Consider the following 19,232-nt stretch of genomic DNA (forward strand, 5'->3'; position numbering starts at 1 on the left):
ATCACCGCCTGCTCTCTTACTCCAAAGTTTACAGTCTCCAGTAGTACCGTGCGATGCCGCGGTAGATTTTGCTCCACGTTACCTTGCTACTGAAATCTGCAGGTAGGATCAGGAGTTCAGGATGCTACTGCTACTACTCGTCCAGCCAACAGGTATTAATTTGTACTTTGGAGATTGATCCGATATATTGGTATATTGCTTTACTTCATCACTCACTAGTTACTCGCTGTTAATGCTCTTAGAAGTTCTAAAGCAAATGCGTCTTTGCACTGTGTGTGTTGTACTGAACTGAACATAGATTTTCAGAATATCTGCGCAGATATGCAACAGAAGTGGTCATAATTTAATGTGAATTCTCACTTCATTTTGCTGCACAACCGCTTTATTCGGTGAAGATTGGCAACTGGATCATGTTATACACTTCACAGAACTTTGCCATTTCGCTCCAATGCATATCCTGATACGCATCAGTCGCCAAGCAAGGTTGCAGTGACTAGAATAGAGGGCGCATGGGCACTGCACTGCTCCAATACTGGCGCCACAGTGGCAGCGGAGACGATCGAAACTCTTTGATCAACTACTACTGGTAATCAAATTAATCTACTCCTGTCCTGCCTTCCCTTCAGGCCTGCCACCTGCATCACGTTGCTTCCTCCAACGGGTAAAAAGGAGCAGACGCAGGCACGGGGGCCCGCGGTGGCAGCGCCTCCAGTGACAGTTAGCTGTTGCTCGTGTCCTTGCGCACAGTATTACTGATGATGCTAATACCACCTTGTGCGCCTCCTGGGGCGGTGAAAGCTGCTGAAGAGGAGGTAAAAGTGACTGACCGGGAGAGGAGAGAAAAGCTGGGGAGAATGTGTAGGCCCCTTGACAACACCCAGCAGTGAGTGAGTTTTTGCTGGATTTCAGGGCTTGCTTTTGGCATCTCTTCGTTGGCTCTCCTGCTCTCTCTCCCCTACGCAGCATGCAGCGACTACACTGCACATGGAAGGTTTTGTATCATCTGCCATTTCTTGCATCCGCGCAAGCATATGCTACATGGTTTCCGGGGCGGTTTCATCGTGCAGCTGGACGAACCAACAGTTGAGACGAGGACTGTTTCTCGTACGGCGCCATCCTGTGCATCCATCCGTTTCTTGTTGGACACTGGGGAATGTTTGTAACGCGGACACCACATGGTATGGTGGATGTCGCATTTGCTCAGCTGGTGATCTGATGCTGGTTCAAGACAAAGCTTCTGGTTTGGTTTTCTGGGTTCAGTTGGCTAGTCATTGCAGAGGTGATGTCGGCCCGAAGCTATCCTCTTAATCGGCAGCTGGCTCTCTGAACTTGGTTTCCATCTGTTGCTGCTGGAGGTGCAAATTTCTTGTCTGTTTGCTGAGCATTTGCTAAGGAAAGGTGATTTGAAATTTTTGCAGAGTTGGAGTGTCTGAGCAGATCGGCTACGAGGTCAAGGAAGGCTGGTAGCTGAGTGGTTAATGCCTGGGTCCTGTCGAAAAGATTCAACGGTGAACTGCTGGGGCAGGGATAGTAGCTAGGACTAGGAGTACTCATTTTTTTGCGCATATTTCGGCAGTCATTTCCATGCTGTTCCAATCGATGAGATGGATTGTTGAGTTTCTAGATGGTATTTGGATTTTGGATCTCTCGATCGATGTGACCGAGGGTCTTATGTTTGCTGAGAACCAAAAAAGAAGAAAAAAATCAGTCGAAGATCATGATGTCTCAGACTTTCAGTAGAAGGCTGTGCGCTATGGTAGGTAGATTCCTCTGTTGCCATTTGACGGGAATTTTGGCCTTATAATAGGACAATGGATGGACATCTGCCGATGAAATTTCAACTAGTAAACTAATTTTTAGTGTATCATATGCTTGTGTTCGGATACATCATATTGTGGGGTTATCATGCAAACTGGTAAAGAATCAGATGTACTGTACGCTCACAGGACGAGGATCCTCTGACTGCAGGCGAAGTGAAGTCATGTAACTTTACTCCGCTACAAGCCCTGGATGGTAAATAGATAGACAAGGTTTAATAGTACAAAATCCCACGAACGGTAGAATCAACATAATATTTCTATGAACCGTACACTTGCTGCAGTATCTGTGCAAATCCCTGTACCGCCTCTCACGCAATACCCCCTCTGACTTCACCGGTGTCTGAACTGAATTGCTTCAGACATAATTTTTAGGCCTATCCAATCACGGTTGACGTGAAAATTTTATAAGAGATCATTCGAAAGATCTGTTCGGCATGTGTCTTTTGTTTTCTCTACTGTACACGCATCAACTGTTGGATTAGGAGGAAAATGAGCATGATTAATAAAAACAGATTGATTCGTTCCACCTATTTAGAAAGATAAATTTATCTAACATATTAAAAAAATATTCTCTAAAACTAATGATACTATCCCTACTACCTATAAAAAATCAGAGATAACCTTCTCCCATTCCCATCCTACTTTATTCTGAACCGAACACACCTAAAACACCCAATCAAATATTTTTTTTCGATTTAGCAATCCAAGAACTTGATCGCCACAGCGGAGTAGTACTTGCACAGTAACTTTTTCATGCACAGGTCTTTTCAAACAGTTGCGTGCGCCTCGTAGTACAAATATTCAACCGATGGCCCTGCGCGAATCAGCACGCTTAAAAAAGGGAGCACGCACGTTTGGTTCAGCTCGAGCGGTCATTCGCGGAACGCATGGTACCGTACTCTGTGATTGCAACAGCACGGCAGAGGATAGGACGACATACGTACGCGTTCGTACCCATATCAACGACACGACGACGACGACGACGACGGCAGAGCCCTGTAGCGTACATGCAGGTGAGGTCACGGAAGAACATGTGGGCCGTCTTGTCCTTGTGCCGGGCCCGGGAGCTAGTACGAAGGTTGGTAGGAGCTAGAGCGAGCTACTTCCCTTACACCATCTTTAACGGTTTTATTACTGGTTTAGATTTTCTTTACGATATAATTTTTGTTTTTTTTATTGCTCTAAATGTTTCATTTCACAGCTTTTACCACGAAGAGATTTTTAATATTATTTTTTTAATGTGATTCTCTTATTTTCATTTTATAATTTTTTCTGAAAAGAAGTTGTTAGAGATAAAAAAAAAAGAAATAAAAAAAAAGAAATTGAAAAGAGAACGAAATAAAAAAATATAGTTGAGGATGGTTTAGCATTCGGTGTGCGTCACCGGCCGGCCAGTTTTCGCGATTGGCCCAGCGTCATGATGTGGTCAAATCCAGCTATCCAATAAGGGAGCACGAGGTGCTTTTTCCTGTGGCATGGCAAACCGCGACGATGCCACGCGGCGTGCGCCAGATGCAAACATGCTTTTGGACGGCATCATGGCAGCGAGCAGACTGCAGGTGGGTGGGGCGTCAAAAGGCGGGCGCGTCAGCCATGGCTTCTCGGCGAGCGGTGACATAACATTCGGCGAGCCTGATGAGCCGCCGGCCGCCGAAATGGAAGGCATCCGAGAGCGGCCGCCGGGGGGTCGGGGAGAGCCGGCCACTTGGATCGCAGCGGTCGACGTGCCGGTGGTGTCCACTCGACGGTCTGGATCGGATGCATGAGCCGTCGTGATTGACCAGAGCAACGTACGAGTGGCAAAACTTTCTAGTGGTGATGTAGGGATCCAATCATCCAGTGTGGCGCGGGCCAGAGGCCCGGATTCTGCCCCCAAACGCCTGGCCGGGGCGGGGCTTGATTTCTAGTTTCCAAATTAAATATTTGAAAAATTATTGATGGATAAAAATTTAAAAATTCAATCAGATATTATTAAAAACGTCAAGTATTTACGACATGAGGAATAAATAACAAGGGACTGTTTATCTGGTAGTTAGCTAATTTTTTTGTGTTGATCACAGTTAGTTTTTGGACCTATAGGTAACTGACACGTCAGTTTGAGCATCCCGTGAAAAGTGACTGTTTCTCTCAATTATTTCAGTCGGATTCTTTGTTACCATAGATGAACGAGGTTAAGACTCAACACAGTCTACACTGATAAACTTGGACATTTATACACGTACAGGAGCAGCACAGCTGCTAACAGTTTGAGCTAGTCCTATGGAGCCAGGAGCGTGGAGCGCGGCGTGAGCGTGCGGGACGGGAAGTAAGTTTAAACGTTTGTATTTAGAAATATTTTTGTGAAATTTTATTTATATTATTTATCTCGTGATTTAATAGTTAAATTGAAGATAAGAGAATTTGATATATATCATCATAGAGAGGGTACTTTATACAATCGAATTCTATAAAATTTGTTTCCCATAAAATACGGTCAGCAGGGAGGCGTGGAGGAGATGAGTGCGATAACTAGGGAAGCATGGCGAGATGAGCGCCAACGGTTCTTGACCAACTGAATTGGCAGGAATCTCGCTAACAATAGACTACACATAAACTGGCTGCATTTTTCCGTGTTTGTTCAGTCAGTTTTTTCCCCGTGTTTGTCCAGTTCAGTCAAAGAAAGGATGACGACCAAAGGTAAAGGACAGGCGATGCAACAGGCGAATCCAATAGAAGAAGATGATGAGGAAGATCGATCAGACAAGGCAAGCTTTCCAAACCTGATTTAGATGTAGTTCAGTTCCGCAGCAGCGAAAGCTCTGAGATGCAGAAGCGTAGTTCTGATGCACACACTCTGAAGAAGGATCGCATGGTCCTGGACAAAAAATCAACCATAAGTCATTATACTAATGGGATAACCTGGTCGTGTCGTCAAGACCACTCCTTACTTGTAAAACCATTTGTGAACTGGAAATAGCAAAAATAGATTGCTCCATCACCTTCGTTCAACTGATGCCCCAAGATCATTAGGCCGTCTGACCTTCGCCAAAAAAAAAAAAAACACCTGATGTCTGGAAAATTTGTTGTCATGGCAAGCAATGTCAGGTCCAATTAAGCCTGGACTGGCAAAAATTGCAACGCTAGTATAGAGTTTCAAGAGACCATTCTGCCTGAATTTGAACAAAATATTATACCTAGCAGAAACTTTTGATGAGTTGTTAAACAGACACTAAAGATGAAGATGAATAGTTTGGTCATTGAATGCTACTTTTTTGCGGATTTCACACATGAACAATGTTGCTGCTAGTTACACGCATAAGGATCAACAAGTAAACCAAATTAAGAATATTACTTCATATTAACATTAGTTCTATTTATGAATACAATTGTTTAAGAGATGGATGGACGAGTTATGAGAAAGCAGATGTAAATAAGTATGTAAAAGACGATACAAGCTTATTACCTGGATATTAATTCTGTCTCGCCGTGGAGCTTGTCTTCACCAAATACCGGCGGTCGACCGTGAGCCAGTCCGCCGCAAAATCCGCACGTCCCGGTGAACCTCTGGTCGATTCCTTGCGTCTATAGCTGTAGCACGACCCCGCGAAGCTGGCAGCAACCTCCACCCCCGTCTTCCCTGTCGGATCCAGTCGGATTTGATTCGCACAGTACCGCCGGCTGCCATTCTCTCTCTCTCTCTCTCATTTTGATCGGTGTCAAATGTGTTGACTCGGTCCGCTGGGCCCCGGGTCCACAAATTCAGAGAGTGGCGGGGTAGATCCACGGTTAAAAAACTAACAGTAACTGCTAAAAACCGCGATGACCGACCTTCTCGATCCGGTCCGGTTTTAGAAACTGAATGGTAACCGAATTTAAATTCAAAAAATTCAAAAAAAATCTTAAAAAAACTAGACACAATACTAAGATCTTTTGTGAAAAAAAATTTCAAAAATAATGTCATTTGCATCATATTCTATAGGGAGGAAGTTTAAAAAAATGAAAAAAAATTGAAGCGTGCTGCTCAGTTATTAACTCATGTTAAGGAAAAGTTTAACATGTAAACACATATTTTTCTTGTGTAAAACGTATTTTAAGAGAATCTTTAAAATTGATTTCACTTTATTTAGAGTTTTATTAATTTCTCTATGATTTTTACAATGTTTACAAGCATAAAGTGAATATGTTAGGAAACAACATTGTAATTAACTTTTTCATGTCTACTATTATTTTTCCTACGTAAATCATAGTATAAATAAGCTAATGAAAGTGGTTTCACTAATTTTTGAGGTGTGATAGGTCAGTTATGAATTAATCTAGTCGCAACACATTTACACAATTATGCATGTTACAATAACTAATTCATGAGTTCATGTATTTTTAAAAGACATAGGATCATGTAAGAAGACTAACAAAATTAGTTTCATGATTTTTGGATTAGCAAAGAGTAAACTATGCACTTAACTTGGTTTAACAAATACAATTTCTCAAAGAAAATTTTAAATTTTTTTTATGAGTATAAATACTTTTATAATGTAGATCATGTTACAAGGAAACCAACAAAATTCGTTTCACTTGATTTGAAGCTCAGATGAATTAGTTATTAATTTTACAAGATTGAGATAATTTTTGGGTTTTTTTGTTGAACTTCACTGAAAATCGAGAAAACCGCTCGATAAATCGAGAAAACCGAGCGGTTACTGATAATACGGAAAATTCGAGAAAATCGCTCAAAAAATCGCAAAAACCGCTCAGTAACTGGTCCAAACCGACCGGTTACCGAACAGCTAAAATCGCGATTTTTTTTCTAAATTTTAAATTTTGCCAAATGAATTTTCTCCGAATTTTTTTTGAATTTTTGACGGGTAACCGCGGTTATCACGAATTTTCGGTTACCGCCGGTAACTTTAACCCTGGGTAGATCTGAGTAGGAAAGGTATTTAGAGTTTTAGGTATTTTGGGAAATATAGGGAAAATGCAAAATCAATTTTTGTTGTATTGTTAAAACAACTGAAATTGTAAAATGAATAGAAAATATAGAGAAAATTTTACTTTGGACCATGTATGAGTTCATTTGGTGCACTTTGAACTACATTTAATAATAACTATCATTTTAACCATATAATTTGTACTAATTATTCAATTTGCACCATACCTAAGCAATGGGTATTTGACCATGCTCACATGATCAGCAAATCCATCCAACTCAGCACCACATTTTGTTGCGTATATATTCTTGTCACTCATCAGTCATCACACGTTCACTCATTGCCGTCGCTACAAATTGAGACAAGAATTGAAGGCAGCTAACAGACTAGATCACGATGTGTGTTGGGACATTGCCTATGGGTCAAAGTCAGCCCAAATCATCAACCCTTGTAAGCCAAACCCTAGAAAATATCCCCAAAGTGGCGGGTTGAACGCGAACGGCTATTTCGTGCTAAAGCCTTCATCCTGTGTGGGTATTATTCCTTGCCTACTGCCTCTCTAGCTAAACTCAATCTACCGTCACCACTTGACCCAAATCAGGGTGCTTAGATGCTCTAGGCGCCACAGCTTGCTCCTGGTCTATCTTGTATCATGCGCCGTCGCTGCTGGTCGTCACACACCACCGCTCCTCTCCGGCCATGTCCACCATGCGTCTACCATCGCCACTTGCACCACCGCTCTCTCCGGTATGTTTGCCTCACCATCGCATATCTTCACAATGCTATGTGCCTCGAGGGGACACAAAAGGCGAAGCGATATGAGAGAGTTGGAGTACATGCAGGACAGTATCTAGTTGAACGTGATGCTGAGGTGGATGAGTCTGCTAGCCACGTGAACATGTCCAGCTCATTTATTAAATATGGTGCAAATTGGAAGATCTGTGCAAATTATATGGTTCAGAGTGAGACTTGTTGTTAAAGATGGTTCAAAGTACATCAAGTGTACTATTACATGGTCCAAAATGAAATTTGCTCAAAAATATATATCCCTCAAAAGGTAAATTGGTCAATTACATCACTATTTTCTCTCTTTTAAGAAATCAAATTCAGCCAGCTAGACAAATGATTATCAAAGGCGATTCTATGTCACAGAGAAATATTTTCAAGAAAAATCCGGAACCGAAACATTTTTAGAAAATCTTGATCGCTACCAAATGGGCCCTGAAGCTAAATCGGTGCAAGTTTCGTTGAGATTGGCCCTGTACTTGAGACAATATTCAATTTTCATGAATCATGGTCAACAGATTTAACACTATTCAATCTCGCCGAGTTTCGCTGAGAGACTATTCAATTTTCATAAATCGTGATCAAAAGATTCAACACTTTATTTATAGAACGCCCCCTGCTTAACAACAAGTCCAACACTAACATATCTATAGATTCCTCGATTTGCTGCAGCTGCTGCTGCTGCGTGCGCACACACGGCTACCTAATTACTCTTGAGGCAGTACAGGGACAAGGAGAAGCTTCTCCTTCCTGTGCACTGTCACCCCAAATGATTCTGTCATATCGATGCCTCTCTCCTCCGATTCTGGTGGTAGCACCCAGTTGAAGTGGTACACGAGGTTCGCTAGCATGATCTCGATAGTGGAAATCGCGAAGTTTATACCTGGGCATATCCTTCGCCCAGCCCCAAATGGCAAGTAGAGGAAATCGTTTCCCCTGTAGTCCATGGCGACGGCGCTGCCGCCTTCCATGAACCGCTCAGGCATGAACTCTTCTGCACTCTCCCAATAGCTAGGATCCCTAGCAAGAGCCCAGCTGTTGATGATGACGCGTGTCCCAGAAGGTATTGTGTAGCCCTCTATGTCGCAGTCGGCCATGGAGAGGTGGGGCACAAGGAGCGGCGCCGGTGCGTGGAGCCGGAGTGTCTCCTTGATAACTGCCTTTAGGTAGGCCATACCATTCAGATCGTCTTCGGTAACCATTTCTTTTCCCTTGGGTACGGCCATCCTCACCATGGCTTGTAGCTTGGTCATGAGATGGGGGTTTTGCATGAGCTCAACCATAGCATATTCCAGAACTATGAATGATGTATCCGTGCCAGCTTCGAACATGACCTACACGTACACGTACGTGTAAGAAACAACAGTGCACTACCATGCATACACACACACACACACACACACACACACACACACAGAGAGAGAGAGAGAGAGAGAGAGAGAGAGAGAGAGAGAGAGAGAGAGAGAGAGAGAGAGAGAGAGAGAGAGAGAGAGAGAGAGAGAGAGAGAGAGTTTATAATTAAGGTCATACCACCAGTTGCGCCTTAATGTGGTCTCTGGTGAGTTTGTACTCTTGTTGGACAGAGAGTAACACATCGATGAAGTCACTTTCCTCATCGTCGTCACGCCGTTGCGACGCCGGCTTTCTTGCATGGTCGTCGATGAGTTTGTCAAGCAGCTCGTCCCACCTCTTGTTCACCTTCTGGACCTTGGCGCACACCATCCTCTTGACCATGTCCAGCTTCACCAAGGCGGGGAAGTAGTCCTCCAGGTTGAAACCCCCTATGAGCGACGAGTTCGCCTCGACCAGCTCCCGGAACAGCTTGTTCCGACCTTCCTCCCTGAAAAACTTGCCCGACACGGCGTGGCACACGATGTCGTTGGCAAACTAGTTGAGCAGGTCGCTCAAGTCGACGGCCGTGCCTGCGGCGGCTGCCTCGCGGATCTTGGCCATAAGCAACCTCACCTGTCAATTGATCGATCAATCATCACGCCAAATATAATCGATCGTGAAGGAGCAGGCGAGCGGAGTTCAGTCCAGTGAGGCGTCCGCCATGCATGCATGGTAATGGTAGGGATCGGAGTGTAATTTTCAAGTGATTGATTTATTGTTATTTTTTAGTCACGTCTTTTAATCAAATATATATAGAACAAGTCAAGCGGAACTGATTGCCACCTCCTGCTCGCGGGCGTGGCGGTAGGATCGGACCTTCTTGTTGGTGAGGAGGTGCGTGGTGGCGATCTTCTTGACCTGGCGCCAGTGCTCGCCGTAGGGGGCGAAGCCGACGTCCGTCGAGCCGTAGAAGAGGATGTTGGTGACGGGGGAGTAGGCCCGGGACGCGAACACGTGGTCGTGCGTGCGCAGGACGGCCTGCGCGGTGCGCGGCGAGGAGACGACGAGCGTCGGGACGGCACCGAGGCGGAGGAGCATGAGGCCGCCGCGGCTGTGCTTGACGGCGAGGTCGCGGAGGGAGACGTGCGGGAGGGGGCCGACGAGATGCAGGTGGCCGATGACGGGGAGTTTGCGCGGTGGCGAAGGGAGCTTGCTCAGCAGGTTTTCTCTGGCTCTTGCGGTGGCCGTCGACGACGTCGCAAAGCGGCGCACGAGTAGGAGGAGAATTACAGGGCTGGCGAGCAGTAGAGAGCGGATCAGTAGTGTTGCTTGTGGAGACGACTCATGCAGCAGCTCATGGAGGCCATGCTGGCGCACCTGCAACACTTGAGCCATGGCACTGCAACACTTGAGCAGGAATGGCTATATATCTCGCTTGCTGTTTGGCTGTTTACTGAATCGTGGGGAGTGGCTTTCCTACATATAGAACCTTGCCATAATTTATAGCTCGAGTGTCTGAAGATGGCAGCAAGAGCAAGGTATCGTTTTACTATGGTTTAAGTTTTTCGAAAACTGCAGGTACACGGAGCCACGAGAGGTGCACACACTTAGTTACCAAAACTCCAACAAGTGGCAACTTGTGAGGGAGGAAAATCTTATGGGACCTGGTCTACAACTCCATCAAGCTGGACCCTCTCCACACAGCTGACACATGATGACACTAATCTTAATGCACCCATCCCACTAACCACCCCCATTAATCAAGAGATTCCATTACCGATTCCTGCCCTTTACTTCTAATCATGATCTCCCTATCGTAATTCTCTAAAACTTCCATCTCAAGAAGACGATGGCTTCGTTCGAGCACGACGCCATGCTCACGGCGGCCTTCGATCATGACGCGATGGCAGCCGCCTCAGGCTTCATCCACAACAATGGTCCGGCTGGAAACGGGCATCATCGCGACGACATCGCCAACGCCGTCTTTGACCATGACGACACTTTGGATGGAAAGGGCTTCCACCACGACTACATCACATGCGTCGGCTCTAGCCACAATGGCGCTCTGACCGGAGAGGGCCTGCATCACGCCGACGTCGCCGATGCGAGCTTAGACCACAATGGCGCTCTAACCGGAGAAAATGCTGCAGAGAATTTGGAGGTAAACCACAACGATCTATAGTTGTCTTACTGATGCTAGAACATTCAGGTTTATCACTAATTTATGTACTTAATGTATGTCTATAGGTGAACAATCAAAGTGCATCCTCAGAAAATGTACCAACAGTGGGAATGTACTTTGCATCTGAAAAAGAGGCTCACAACTTCTATAATTCTTATGCTAAAAAGATTGGATTCAGCATCCGATGGTGCCATAGGAAACAAAGAGCAGATGACACTATATCTTCAAGATATTTACTTTGCAGTAATGAAGGTAAGAAGGGTATTCATCCAACTCATGAAACAAAGAAAGAACAAGCTTCTTCAAGAACATATGGCAGGGAAGGTATTTGGAAGATACAAATTTTCTCCCTGATTCCATATATATATGATGTGTAGGGAAAGGGAAAAGGTGTTCCAAAAATGCAGTTCAGAGGGAAACAACTAATGTAGCTCCTGTTGAACATGTACCAATCGATGTAAGATTAGTGTAGTATCAATATTCTATCTCAGATCAGTAACTTGAAGCCTAATCTTGTGTTCCATTTTCTTTATTGCATAGGGCACACTGGAATTCAATGTTTGTGCTAATAATATAGCTCCATCATCGACCACTTTGTCAGTTGGTGATTATAGTGGAACATTTATTCCAAATATCCATGGAGAATTTACAAGTCTGCTACTTCAAGCTCACCGAGATGCTACAACACTGTCTACTGTTAGGCGATTAGATTTCGATGAAGGACATAGTAGACGAAGGTTGAGGAGTGACTTTTCATCATGATCAAGAGCTGGAGCACGAGTAGCAAATGGCAGTAGCATATTTACTTGAGCAAAAAAAAAAAGACCACTTTTCTTGTGATATTTTCTTTTTATTTTATTTTCTATCGTCCAGTCAGTGTGTAAACTGTTTGTGATTGCATAACTGACATACCAGATTAGTGAGAGTACAAACATTCAGTCATGACAGAATAAAACCATAGTGTTTACCAAGATCAGATAAAAACAAAGTTCGGAGAGCAGAGCGTTATGGGAAACGAGTACTACAAACTTGATTAATATACAAAATCTCCAAAAGCAAAACGAGTTGCATGTATGACTAGTGAAGTATGTTCGATCTAGCTAGTAATTTACAGAGGATAACAAGAAAGAGATTGGAAGAGGCCTGTGAGGAGTCGCCGGCGCCGTAGTTGACGACGATGCCAAATTCAATACCTTCGCATGTTGTTTGCTTGGCTCCTAACCCTCACCTTGCCTTGTCTTCCTCCTCCTTCCTAGCTTTCTGACAGCGATGTGTGTTAGGTAACGCGTTCTTTTTTTCTCTCGTCAAACATTTTGTCCAGCTACTCGAAAGGAGGACGCCGTTGGAGTGCTTTCGTGCTGATGAACTGTATTAGTTTTGTACAAGTTACTTCGCGCGTCAGATTCGTATGTAACTTCCAGTGGATGTGGTTTTGATGATGCTATCGGAGACAACCGTAGTGGACAGGAGGCGAGAGAGCAAGTTAGTATGTGCAGTTTGATGCCCTGATAGTAGTAGTTGCAGCTGCCGGCTGGTTGTGAAATATACATGCATCTATGAGAGGCGCACGCGACCATTCCTCCAACGGATTAACAGGAGAATCGCCTGAAATCATCTCCGTGAGAGCTCTCCCACTCGACGCCAGATCCGCCTCTCGGCATCGGCCGTGTGTGTGTGTGTGTGTTTCATGCTGTGCTGCTCCTGTCCGTGTCTCAAGGGTTGCTTTGCTTCGGAATGGAATTTGGCTTCCTTGCTAGAACATTATTATTGTTGTACTGCCTGCCATTGGAGCTTTGCTTTTGTCGTTGGTAGGACGGGATCAATCACCAATCATCATCCCATCCCTGCTTCCTTGGTTGATATGGAGAAGGTGATAGATGCATGCTACGATCTGATGCGTGGAATCACTGGAAGTTACATACGAATCTGACGCGCGAAGTAACTTGTACAAAACTAATACAGTTCGTGAAGCATTCCAATTTCTCTAACTAGCAAGATGACCTATATTACACACGGATGAGCGCACATGCGTGCCGGTGCGTGTGGGAGCCCTCCCCTACGGCCGTGCGCCAGGGGATGGGAATCGGGATCGGGGGCCGGCACGTGTTTGGACACCCGTGCGCGCGTGAAAGCGCCGTGCCGCGCGGACCAGAGCTGTAATTGGATCGGATATAGATACAAATCGTTGATCTTATATTACACGGTGCGCCGAATAGAAACAGCCTTCAGCCCTTCACGACGGCGCTCCCTGATGTCATGTCCGGCGACCGTGTAATAGGAGCACCCTAGTGTCAATCAGCTGTGGTCGAGCCCTGCAGGTTGAAGGAGCAGATCGGGGACGAAAGCCATAGTTGTTTTCCGATTCCCATTGTATACCTGCTGATTGCATATGGTAATAAGGAATGGATCGTTGGTTTAATGGGATCCCTTGATTAATGGGGGTGGTTAGTGGGATGGGTGCATTTCATCACGTGTCGTTGTGTGGAGAGGGTCCAGCTTGATGGAGCTGTAGATCAGATTCTATAGGATTTTCTTCCACTTGTGAGAAGCTAAAAACAAACAAATACTAACAACAAGAACAAGGCCAAACCGGAATATAACTAGCGAGGTAGAACTTGGGAGAAGCTAAAAACCATGTAAGTCCCTTACGAAGATCCTGAATCCAAAATTGAAAGATACTGCTGGTTTTCGTTGTCCACCCTTCCTTTATAGAGTAGCTCACCAAGTAACTACCAAGAACAAGGCATCATACCACTTGCTCTGCCGATCCAGAGGATGATATTGGCATCCATTTTAATATAGTAATTTTGTTTAGGAAAAATTCCTATATAAAACTGGAATTTTTTTCTAAACGAAATTACTATATAAAACTGGATTTATTTATTTATTTCTGCCACCTGTGAAGCGAGTGTAAAACCACATGGAGCTGTCTGCTTTTGTTCTCTGTTTGCTGGTTATCTTCATCTCAATGAGTATCTCCAATCTTTGGTGTCTTCCAATTATTGATGTCTTCGGATTTGTCTTTTCCTGTGGGTCTTTCATGCCCAAACTATTGATACCACCTATCAATACCATTCTACATATATATTTTTTATTTTAGATTTTGCCCATGTTCAGCAACATCAATTATGTCTTCGTCTGAGAATGGATCGAATTTTTCATCATACACTTTATTCATTTCTTCAAACTTATCACTAATCTTCTTTTTAATTCTTTTAAATTTTCTTCCTTCATTTCTATCTTCCATTGCGGCGATATTGATTCAAAATTTTCGTCAACTTTCCAATCTATGTATGATCCATCCAAATGATCCACATCTTTCATCAAGCATTCTTTATATGTAAGCGTTTTTTGAAGACTCTTCTTCCTTTATAGTTATACAAGGTGCTGCTACTGGATTTTTTATTTATTCTTTACTCTTCTAAATTTCTGAATATAATTTTTAAGAGCTGGTTCCATATAATAATTTACCCCCAAGATTTTTCGGGCTTGGTTTAATGCTTCATCGATATTTGCATGTTTTTTCTATGACATTCTTCCTGCCAATTTTGCATCTAACTTCTGAGAGATTATTTCTTCAAATGATTATATGATCTATTACCTCTAGATTTTCTAATGTAAGCAGTAATTCATTTATCATATGAAATATTTAATATTGCTAGCATATGTCCCCTTTATTCTCGCTTATTGTTATATTAGAACCATAAATTGTCTAGTATGCATTCTTGTATTTCCTATATGATTATATGATCATTCAGCTTGAATTTATATGAATTTAGAGGGAATTTTTTGAGCTTATTTTTAGATCCAAAGCTGAATGATTTCACTCCACTAAATTCATCGATCTCTTCATACCTGCAGAATAGATGAATGGTAAAATAGGTCAGGCAACTTATTATCTTTTCCTTTATGTTCAAAAATAACTTTATAACCATTTCCAGTAATAGTGTATTCGAAAAAAAAACCCATCTTCTATAGAACTCTTTTTACTATTGATTTGATTATAATATATACATATACCTTCACAGTCTGTTCTAACCATAAATTCTTTAAATGCTAAAAACAACCGAAAAGAGTTTATTGCATATATTATTGCCAAGATTTCTCTATCAGTATTATTTATAGTTTTTATCCTGTAACTTCCTGAATTATATCTACATATTTTTTCTTCTGTCTTTGGGGAATATTCATTAGGTTTTTGCTTTAATATAGCACCACATCCTTCTTTAGAAGCGTCAGTTTCTATAATAAAATAATTATCATCTAAGGGTAATTCTAGTAGTTTTAAATCCTTAACCTTTTTCTTTATCAATTTTACTAGTTTTATGTCTTCAGAATTGAAATACTTTTGACAATTCTTTCTTAACTTTGCATATAATAGCCCAACAAACTTAACCAAATTATCTATATAGTTTCTCTCATAATTTACAATTCCTAAGAATTGTTGCAGAACCTTTTTGTCATTCATGATATAAGGAAATTGTAAGATTTTCTTTGCAATATGCCCTTGTAAATATTTTTTACCTTCTCCTATCTCATGTCAAGAAAATTAATTTTTTCTTTACAAATTTCTATTTTCTTTTTAGATAATATCAACCCATTTTATTATACTTTTCTAAAAAATATTTCAAGTGATAAATGTGTTCTTTATAAGTTCTCAAAGATTTTAACAAATCATCTATATAGACTAATATAAAATCTTGGTTTTCATTAAAATATTTTGCATTTTCCTCTAAAATATTTTGCATTTTCAATTTTGCAGAATAAGGGGCTAACTACGAGTGACCTGCTTGAGGTGTACTAAGATTGGTATTATCGATTGGAGCGGTGCGTGAAATTGTATCATCTATACATATAGCATTGCTCTAGCATTTGTGTTGTTTGTTAGTCATATCATTGTAGAGTAGAGTAAACAGCAGAATGTGCGTTGTGTTAAGCTTGCAGCCTTGCAGATTGACAGGAAGAAGATACAGTGAGGTTTTAGAAATTCTGCGTGATGTGAAATCTCATACTGCCACTTTGAATGTTTATAAAAGATTATCTTCTAACCATTTTGTCGAACACCTACTATGGACCTTGTATGGATGGTATGTTGTGACAATTGATTTCAGATATGCACATGTTCAGACAAATACAGAGATGCACATTCGGATAGACGATCTGTGACTTGGTGATTTTTTTTTTCCTTTGTTCACAAATGTTGGATCGGTGATTGTTATTTTCTTACCATTTGTGATCAGCAGGCAAGAAAGAAGAGCGTTGCTCATTTTGATTCTATTGAGTTCGATTTGAATTGGTAGCTTCGAAGCCTCTCTCACAATAGAGATAACAGAAAGAATCTGATGCTTTGTGTGTTCTAAATGTTTAGAGTTTCACTCAGTTCAGAAAATTTTAGAGAGAATGAGAAATGAACGAGACACTGATATTTCATCTCCCTCAAAAAAAAATTATATAAAATTATTCATATTACAATGTTCTCATGTTTAAATGCAAAAATTTAATGAATATATACGATTATTCAGATGCCAGACGAGTACATACGATTCAAGGGCATAACAGTCATTAAACACTCAGGATAAACAGTCTCTTTTAAAAAAATCAGGGTTGCCAAACGACAACTTCTGTAGCCAGACGATTATCTAGGTAGCAACTTATCAGAAAAGCCAGCTGATAAAAAAAAGTCCTAAAAAAAAAACTATCCCAAAGAGGGCCTAAGATATGCCCCACAACACACTAAGTAATAGAGATAAATCAGTATGAGCATAATTAGTAGCAGCACCCACAACTCACGACCCGCGGCCCACACGACCATGCACAACGCACGAGTGACGACCGCGTGCGTGAGTCCGTCGGTTTTTAGAGGCTGGGACCGTGTACGTGACTGCGTGACAACCGCGTACATGACGACCCACGACTGGACTCGCACTGCACTCGAGCCGTTGATCGTGAGATGGAGGGCAATGGCACGGGCATGAGCAATGCAGGGACCATGGGGGCGGGGCGCGGTGTGGGGTAGTGCGACTTAAGTCAGGTGGGGCGCGGCGGCAACGCGGGTGTGAGCCAGGAGGGGCGCAGCTGTGGCACGGGCACAAGCGAGGCAGGACGTGGCAACAGCAGCAATGTGGGCACGAGCGCAACGAGTATGTGCAGCCAAGTTAAAAATCATGGACTCGCCACTGCTAAAGAGCATCTCCAAATATAAGGGAACTATTATCACCACTGATCCAATGCAAGTTTATTAAAAAATCCAGCAAAGAAAATGAAATGAAATGGCACATCTCTAAAGCCATGTATATCCCAAGTACCGATAATGAATTGACTTATTCTCTAAGGCACAACACGACTAGTATCCATTGTTTAGGATTTTTGATTGATCCTAACGCTGCATGCTTGTGTAAAAAAGAGGCCCGAAAAGGAATATAATTGAAGCAATCAATCTGTTCCAAGTAAAAAAAAAAAAATAGAGCTCATTGTTGTCCAGCCACATTAGATTGCCTTTTCATTGCCTAATGACATGGATCAAAAATATGTGAAGCTGAGAGAAATAGCATATGTGTAAGAAGCATACTTTTATCCAACATATATCTGGTGGCCATATGAATCTCATGCAACAAAACAATCAAGCAGCTATTTAAATTTTTTTTTTGTAGTTAATCTTATTTGGGAGAAGTAATTAGGTAACAAATGGGAAAAGAAGGCTAACATGCAAGAACAGCGCTGTGACCGATACGACCGTCATTTTAACAAACTCATGGCACACACCAACCATGACATAATAAGCAAAAGATGAATGGAAGAGGTCCGTTAATCTAGGACCTGCGGAAACATAGAAGTCAATAAAATCTATTACTCTGGGCGATTCTATGGAGCAAGTCATATATACATGGCACCGCATAATGAATAGGAAACCAACATGAAAAGAGACGTTAAATATGACTCATTCCTCTCTCAATCTCCTAAATAACATTGACTCTCATAAATCAGAGTAAAAAAAGAATTACAGGTAAGAATTGAAATTACCAAGAGAACTCTTGACAGCAAAATGAGGAGCACATGGTGTGTAACACCCTATATTTTAGCCAGTTGATAAATTTCACTAAAAATTGGATTTTTTTAATCTGGCATATGACACGATACTACAATAACTCATGACACCATCTAATAGTAAAATACCATGTGTCCCTGCACAATCTGACATCCGACACAATCTACCTACAAATAGAATTTTGACATGTATCCTGTTGTGACACGTTAAGGGTCACAAGATCAATTTTTACATGTTAAGTGTTTAGCGCAATAAATATCTACAACTCCTGAACATCAACCGAACTTCAGAATGGTTTTCACCAAAACGTTTTTACATCGCAATCAACGACGGTGTTGTGCCTGCTGGACATGATCAAGACGCGGTTGCAGGTGTATGGCCTCCTTTGCAACCTCTCCACTGGCGCAGCACGACCTGGTAAGATAGCCCAGCTCTCGCATGCTTCCCTGCTCCTTTCATTGCCCTAACAACTAAGCAATTAGGATGGAAATCCCAATTTAGACTAGCATACGATTTAGACATCTCACACAACCTTCCAATCAAATATAAAGAATGAGATCTCTTTAGACTAGCATAATGTCAGATTGGATTTCTCACGGGATCTCTGAATCGCAGTCATCGACGGTGTTGTGCCCGTTGGATGTGATCAAGACGCGGGTGTAGGTGTACGGCCTTCCAGCCTCTCCTCTGGTGCGGCACCACCAGGTAAGATTGGTTGGCTCTTGCATGCTTCCTCTGCTCCTTTCTTGTCCCTAACAACTAAGCAATTAGGATTGAAATCAAAATCCACGGAAAATAAAATCTCTATGTTGGGTAATATTTAGATAAAAAAACGCACATGTGATGATTTTTTTTTGTTTTGTTTCTGAGTATATGTATGATTTTTGCCAACCATCGACAATGATAGACTAGGCACTTTGTTTATGGAGAGAACTAACAGTAATTGGTGTTAGTATAGTCCAAAACAAATGAACCAATGCAATTGTCAACATGGATAATGTCTTGCTAGATTTATCCTTTGTACAGTTATCAATTGTACACGTGTTAACTATTTACTTATAGAGCCCCTGATTCAAGTTGTTGAATTGGGTAAATCTCATATAATCTATTTTCTATGTAAGGCATGACATATTAGTAGTTAACTAGCAAAGTAGCTCATGCTA

At 42.2% G+C, this 19,232-nt stretch overlaps 1 protein-coding gene, 1 long non-coding RNA gene and 1 pseudogene across 2 annotated transcripts; 1 reads left to right on the forward strand and 2 right to left on the reverse strand.

Annotated features, from left to right (window-relative positions):
* Window positions 1–1,354: 1,354 nt before the first annotated feature.
* Window positions 1,355–5,488, reverse strand: LOC133903049 (uncharacterized). Its single transcript, XR_009907197.1, has 3 exons — window positions 5,263–5,488; window positions 4,580–4,674; window positions 1,355–2,006 (listed from the first exon to the last, which is right to left on the reverse strand). It is a non-coding gene; the product is annotated as an uncharacterized LOC133903049 (long non-coding RNA).
* A 2,600-nt stretch (window positions 5,489–8,088) lies between these two features.
* On the reverse strand, window positions 8,089–10,378 carry LOC133903103 (indole-2-monooxygenase-like; annotated as a pseudogene).
* A 137-nt stretch (window positions 10,379–10,515) lies between these two features.
* On the forward strand, window positions 10,516–11,907 carry LOC133903188 (protein FAR1-RELATED SEQUENCE 5-like). Its single transcript, XM_062344532.1, has 4 exons — window positions 10,516–11,003; window positions 11,090–11,276; window positions 11,402–11,481; window positions 11,565–11,907. The coding sequence occupies exons 1-4, from the start codon at window positions 10,692–10,694 to the stop codon at window positions 11,784–11,786; spliced, it is 801 nt and encodes a 266-aa protein (XP_062200516.1). The 5' UTR covers window positions 10,516–10,691; the 3' UTR covers window positions 11,787–11,907.
* Window positions 11,908–19,232: the final 7,325 nt, after the last annotated feature.

This window comes from Phragmites australis, chromosome 1 (assembly GCF_958298935.1).
Source record: "Phragmites australis chromosome 1, lpPhrAust1.1, whole genome shotgun sequence".
NCBI classification, from domain to species: domain Eukaryota; kingdom Viridiplantae; phylum Streptophyta; class Magnoliopsida; order Poales; family Poaceae; genus Phragmites; species Phragmites australis.

What these genes read in the sequence shown, in the direction of transcription:
- LOC133903188 (XM_062344532.1), top strand. Translation starts at nt 10,692, where the DNA reads ATGGCTTCGTTCGAGCACGACGCCATGCTCACGGCGGCCTTCGATCAT. An exon ending in ATGCTGCAGAGAATTTGGAG is followed by an intron (nt 11,004 to 11,089) that starts GTAAACCACAAC and finishes GTATGTCTATAG; the next exon opens with GTGAACAATCAAAGTGCATC. An exon ending in TTGAACATGTACCAATCGAT is followed by an intron (nt 11,482 to 11,564) that starts GTAAGATTAGTG and finishes TTTATTGCATAG; the next exon opens with GGCACACTGGAATTCAATGT.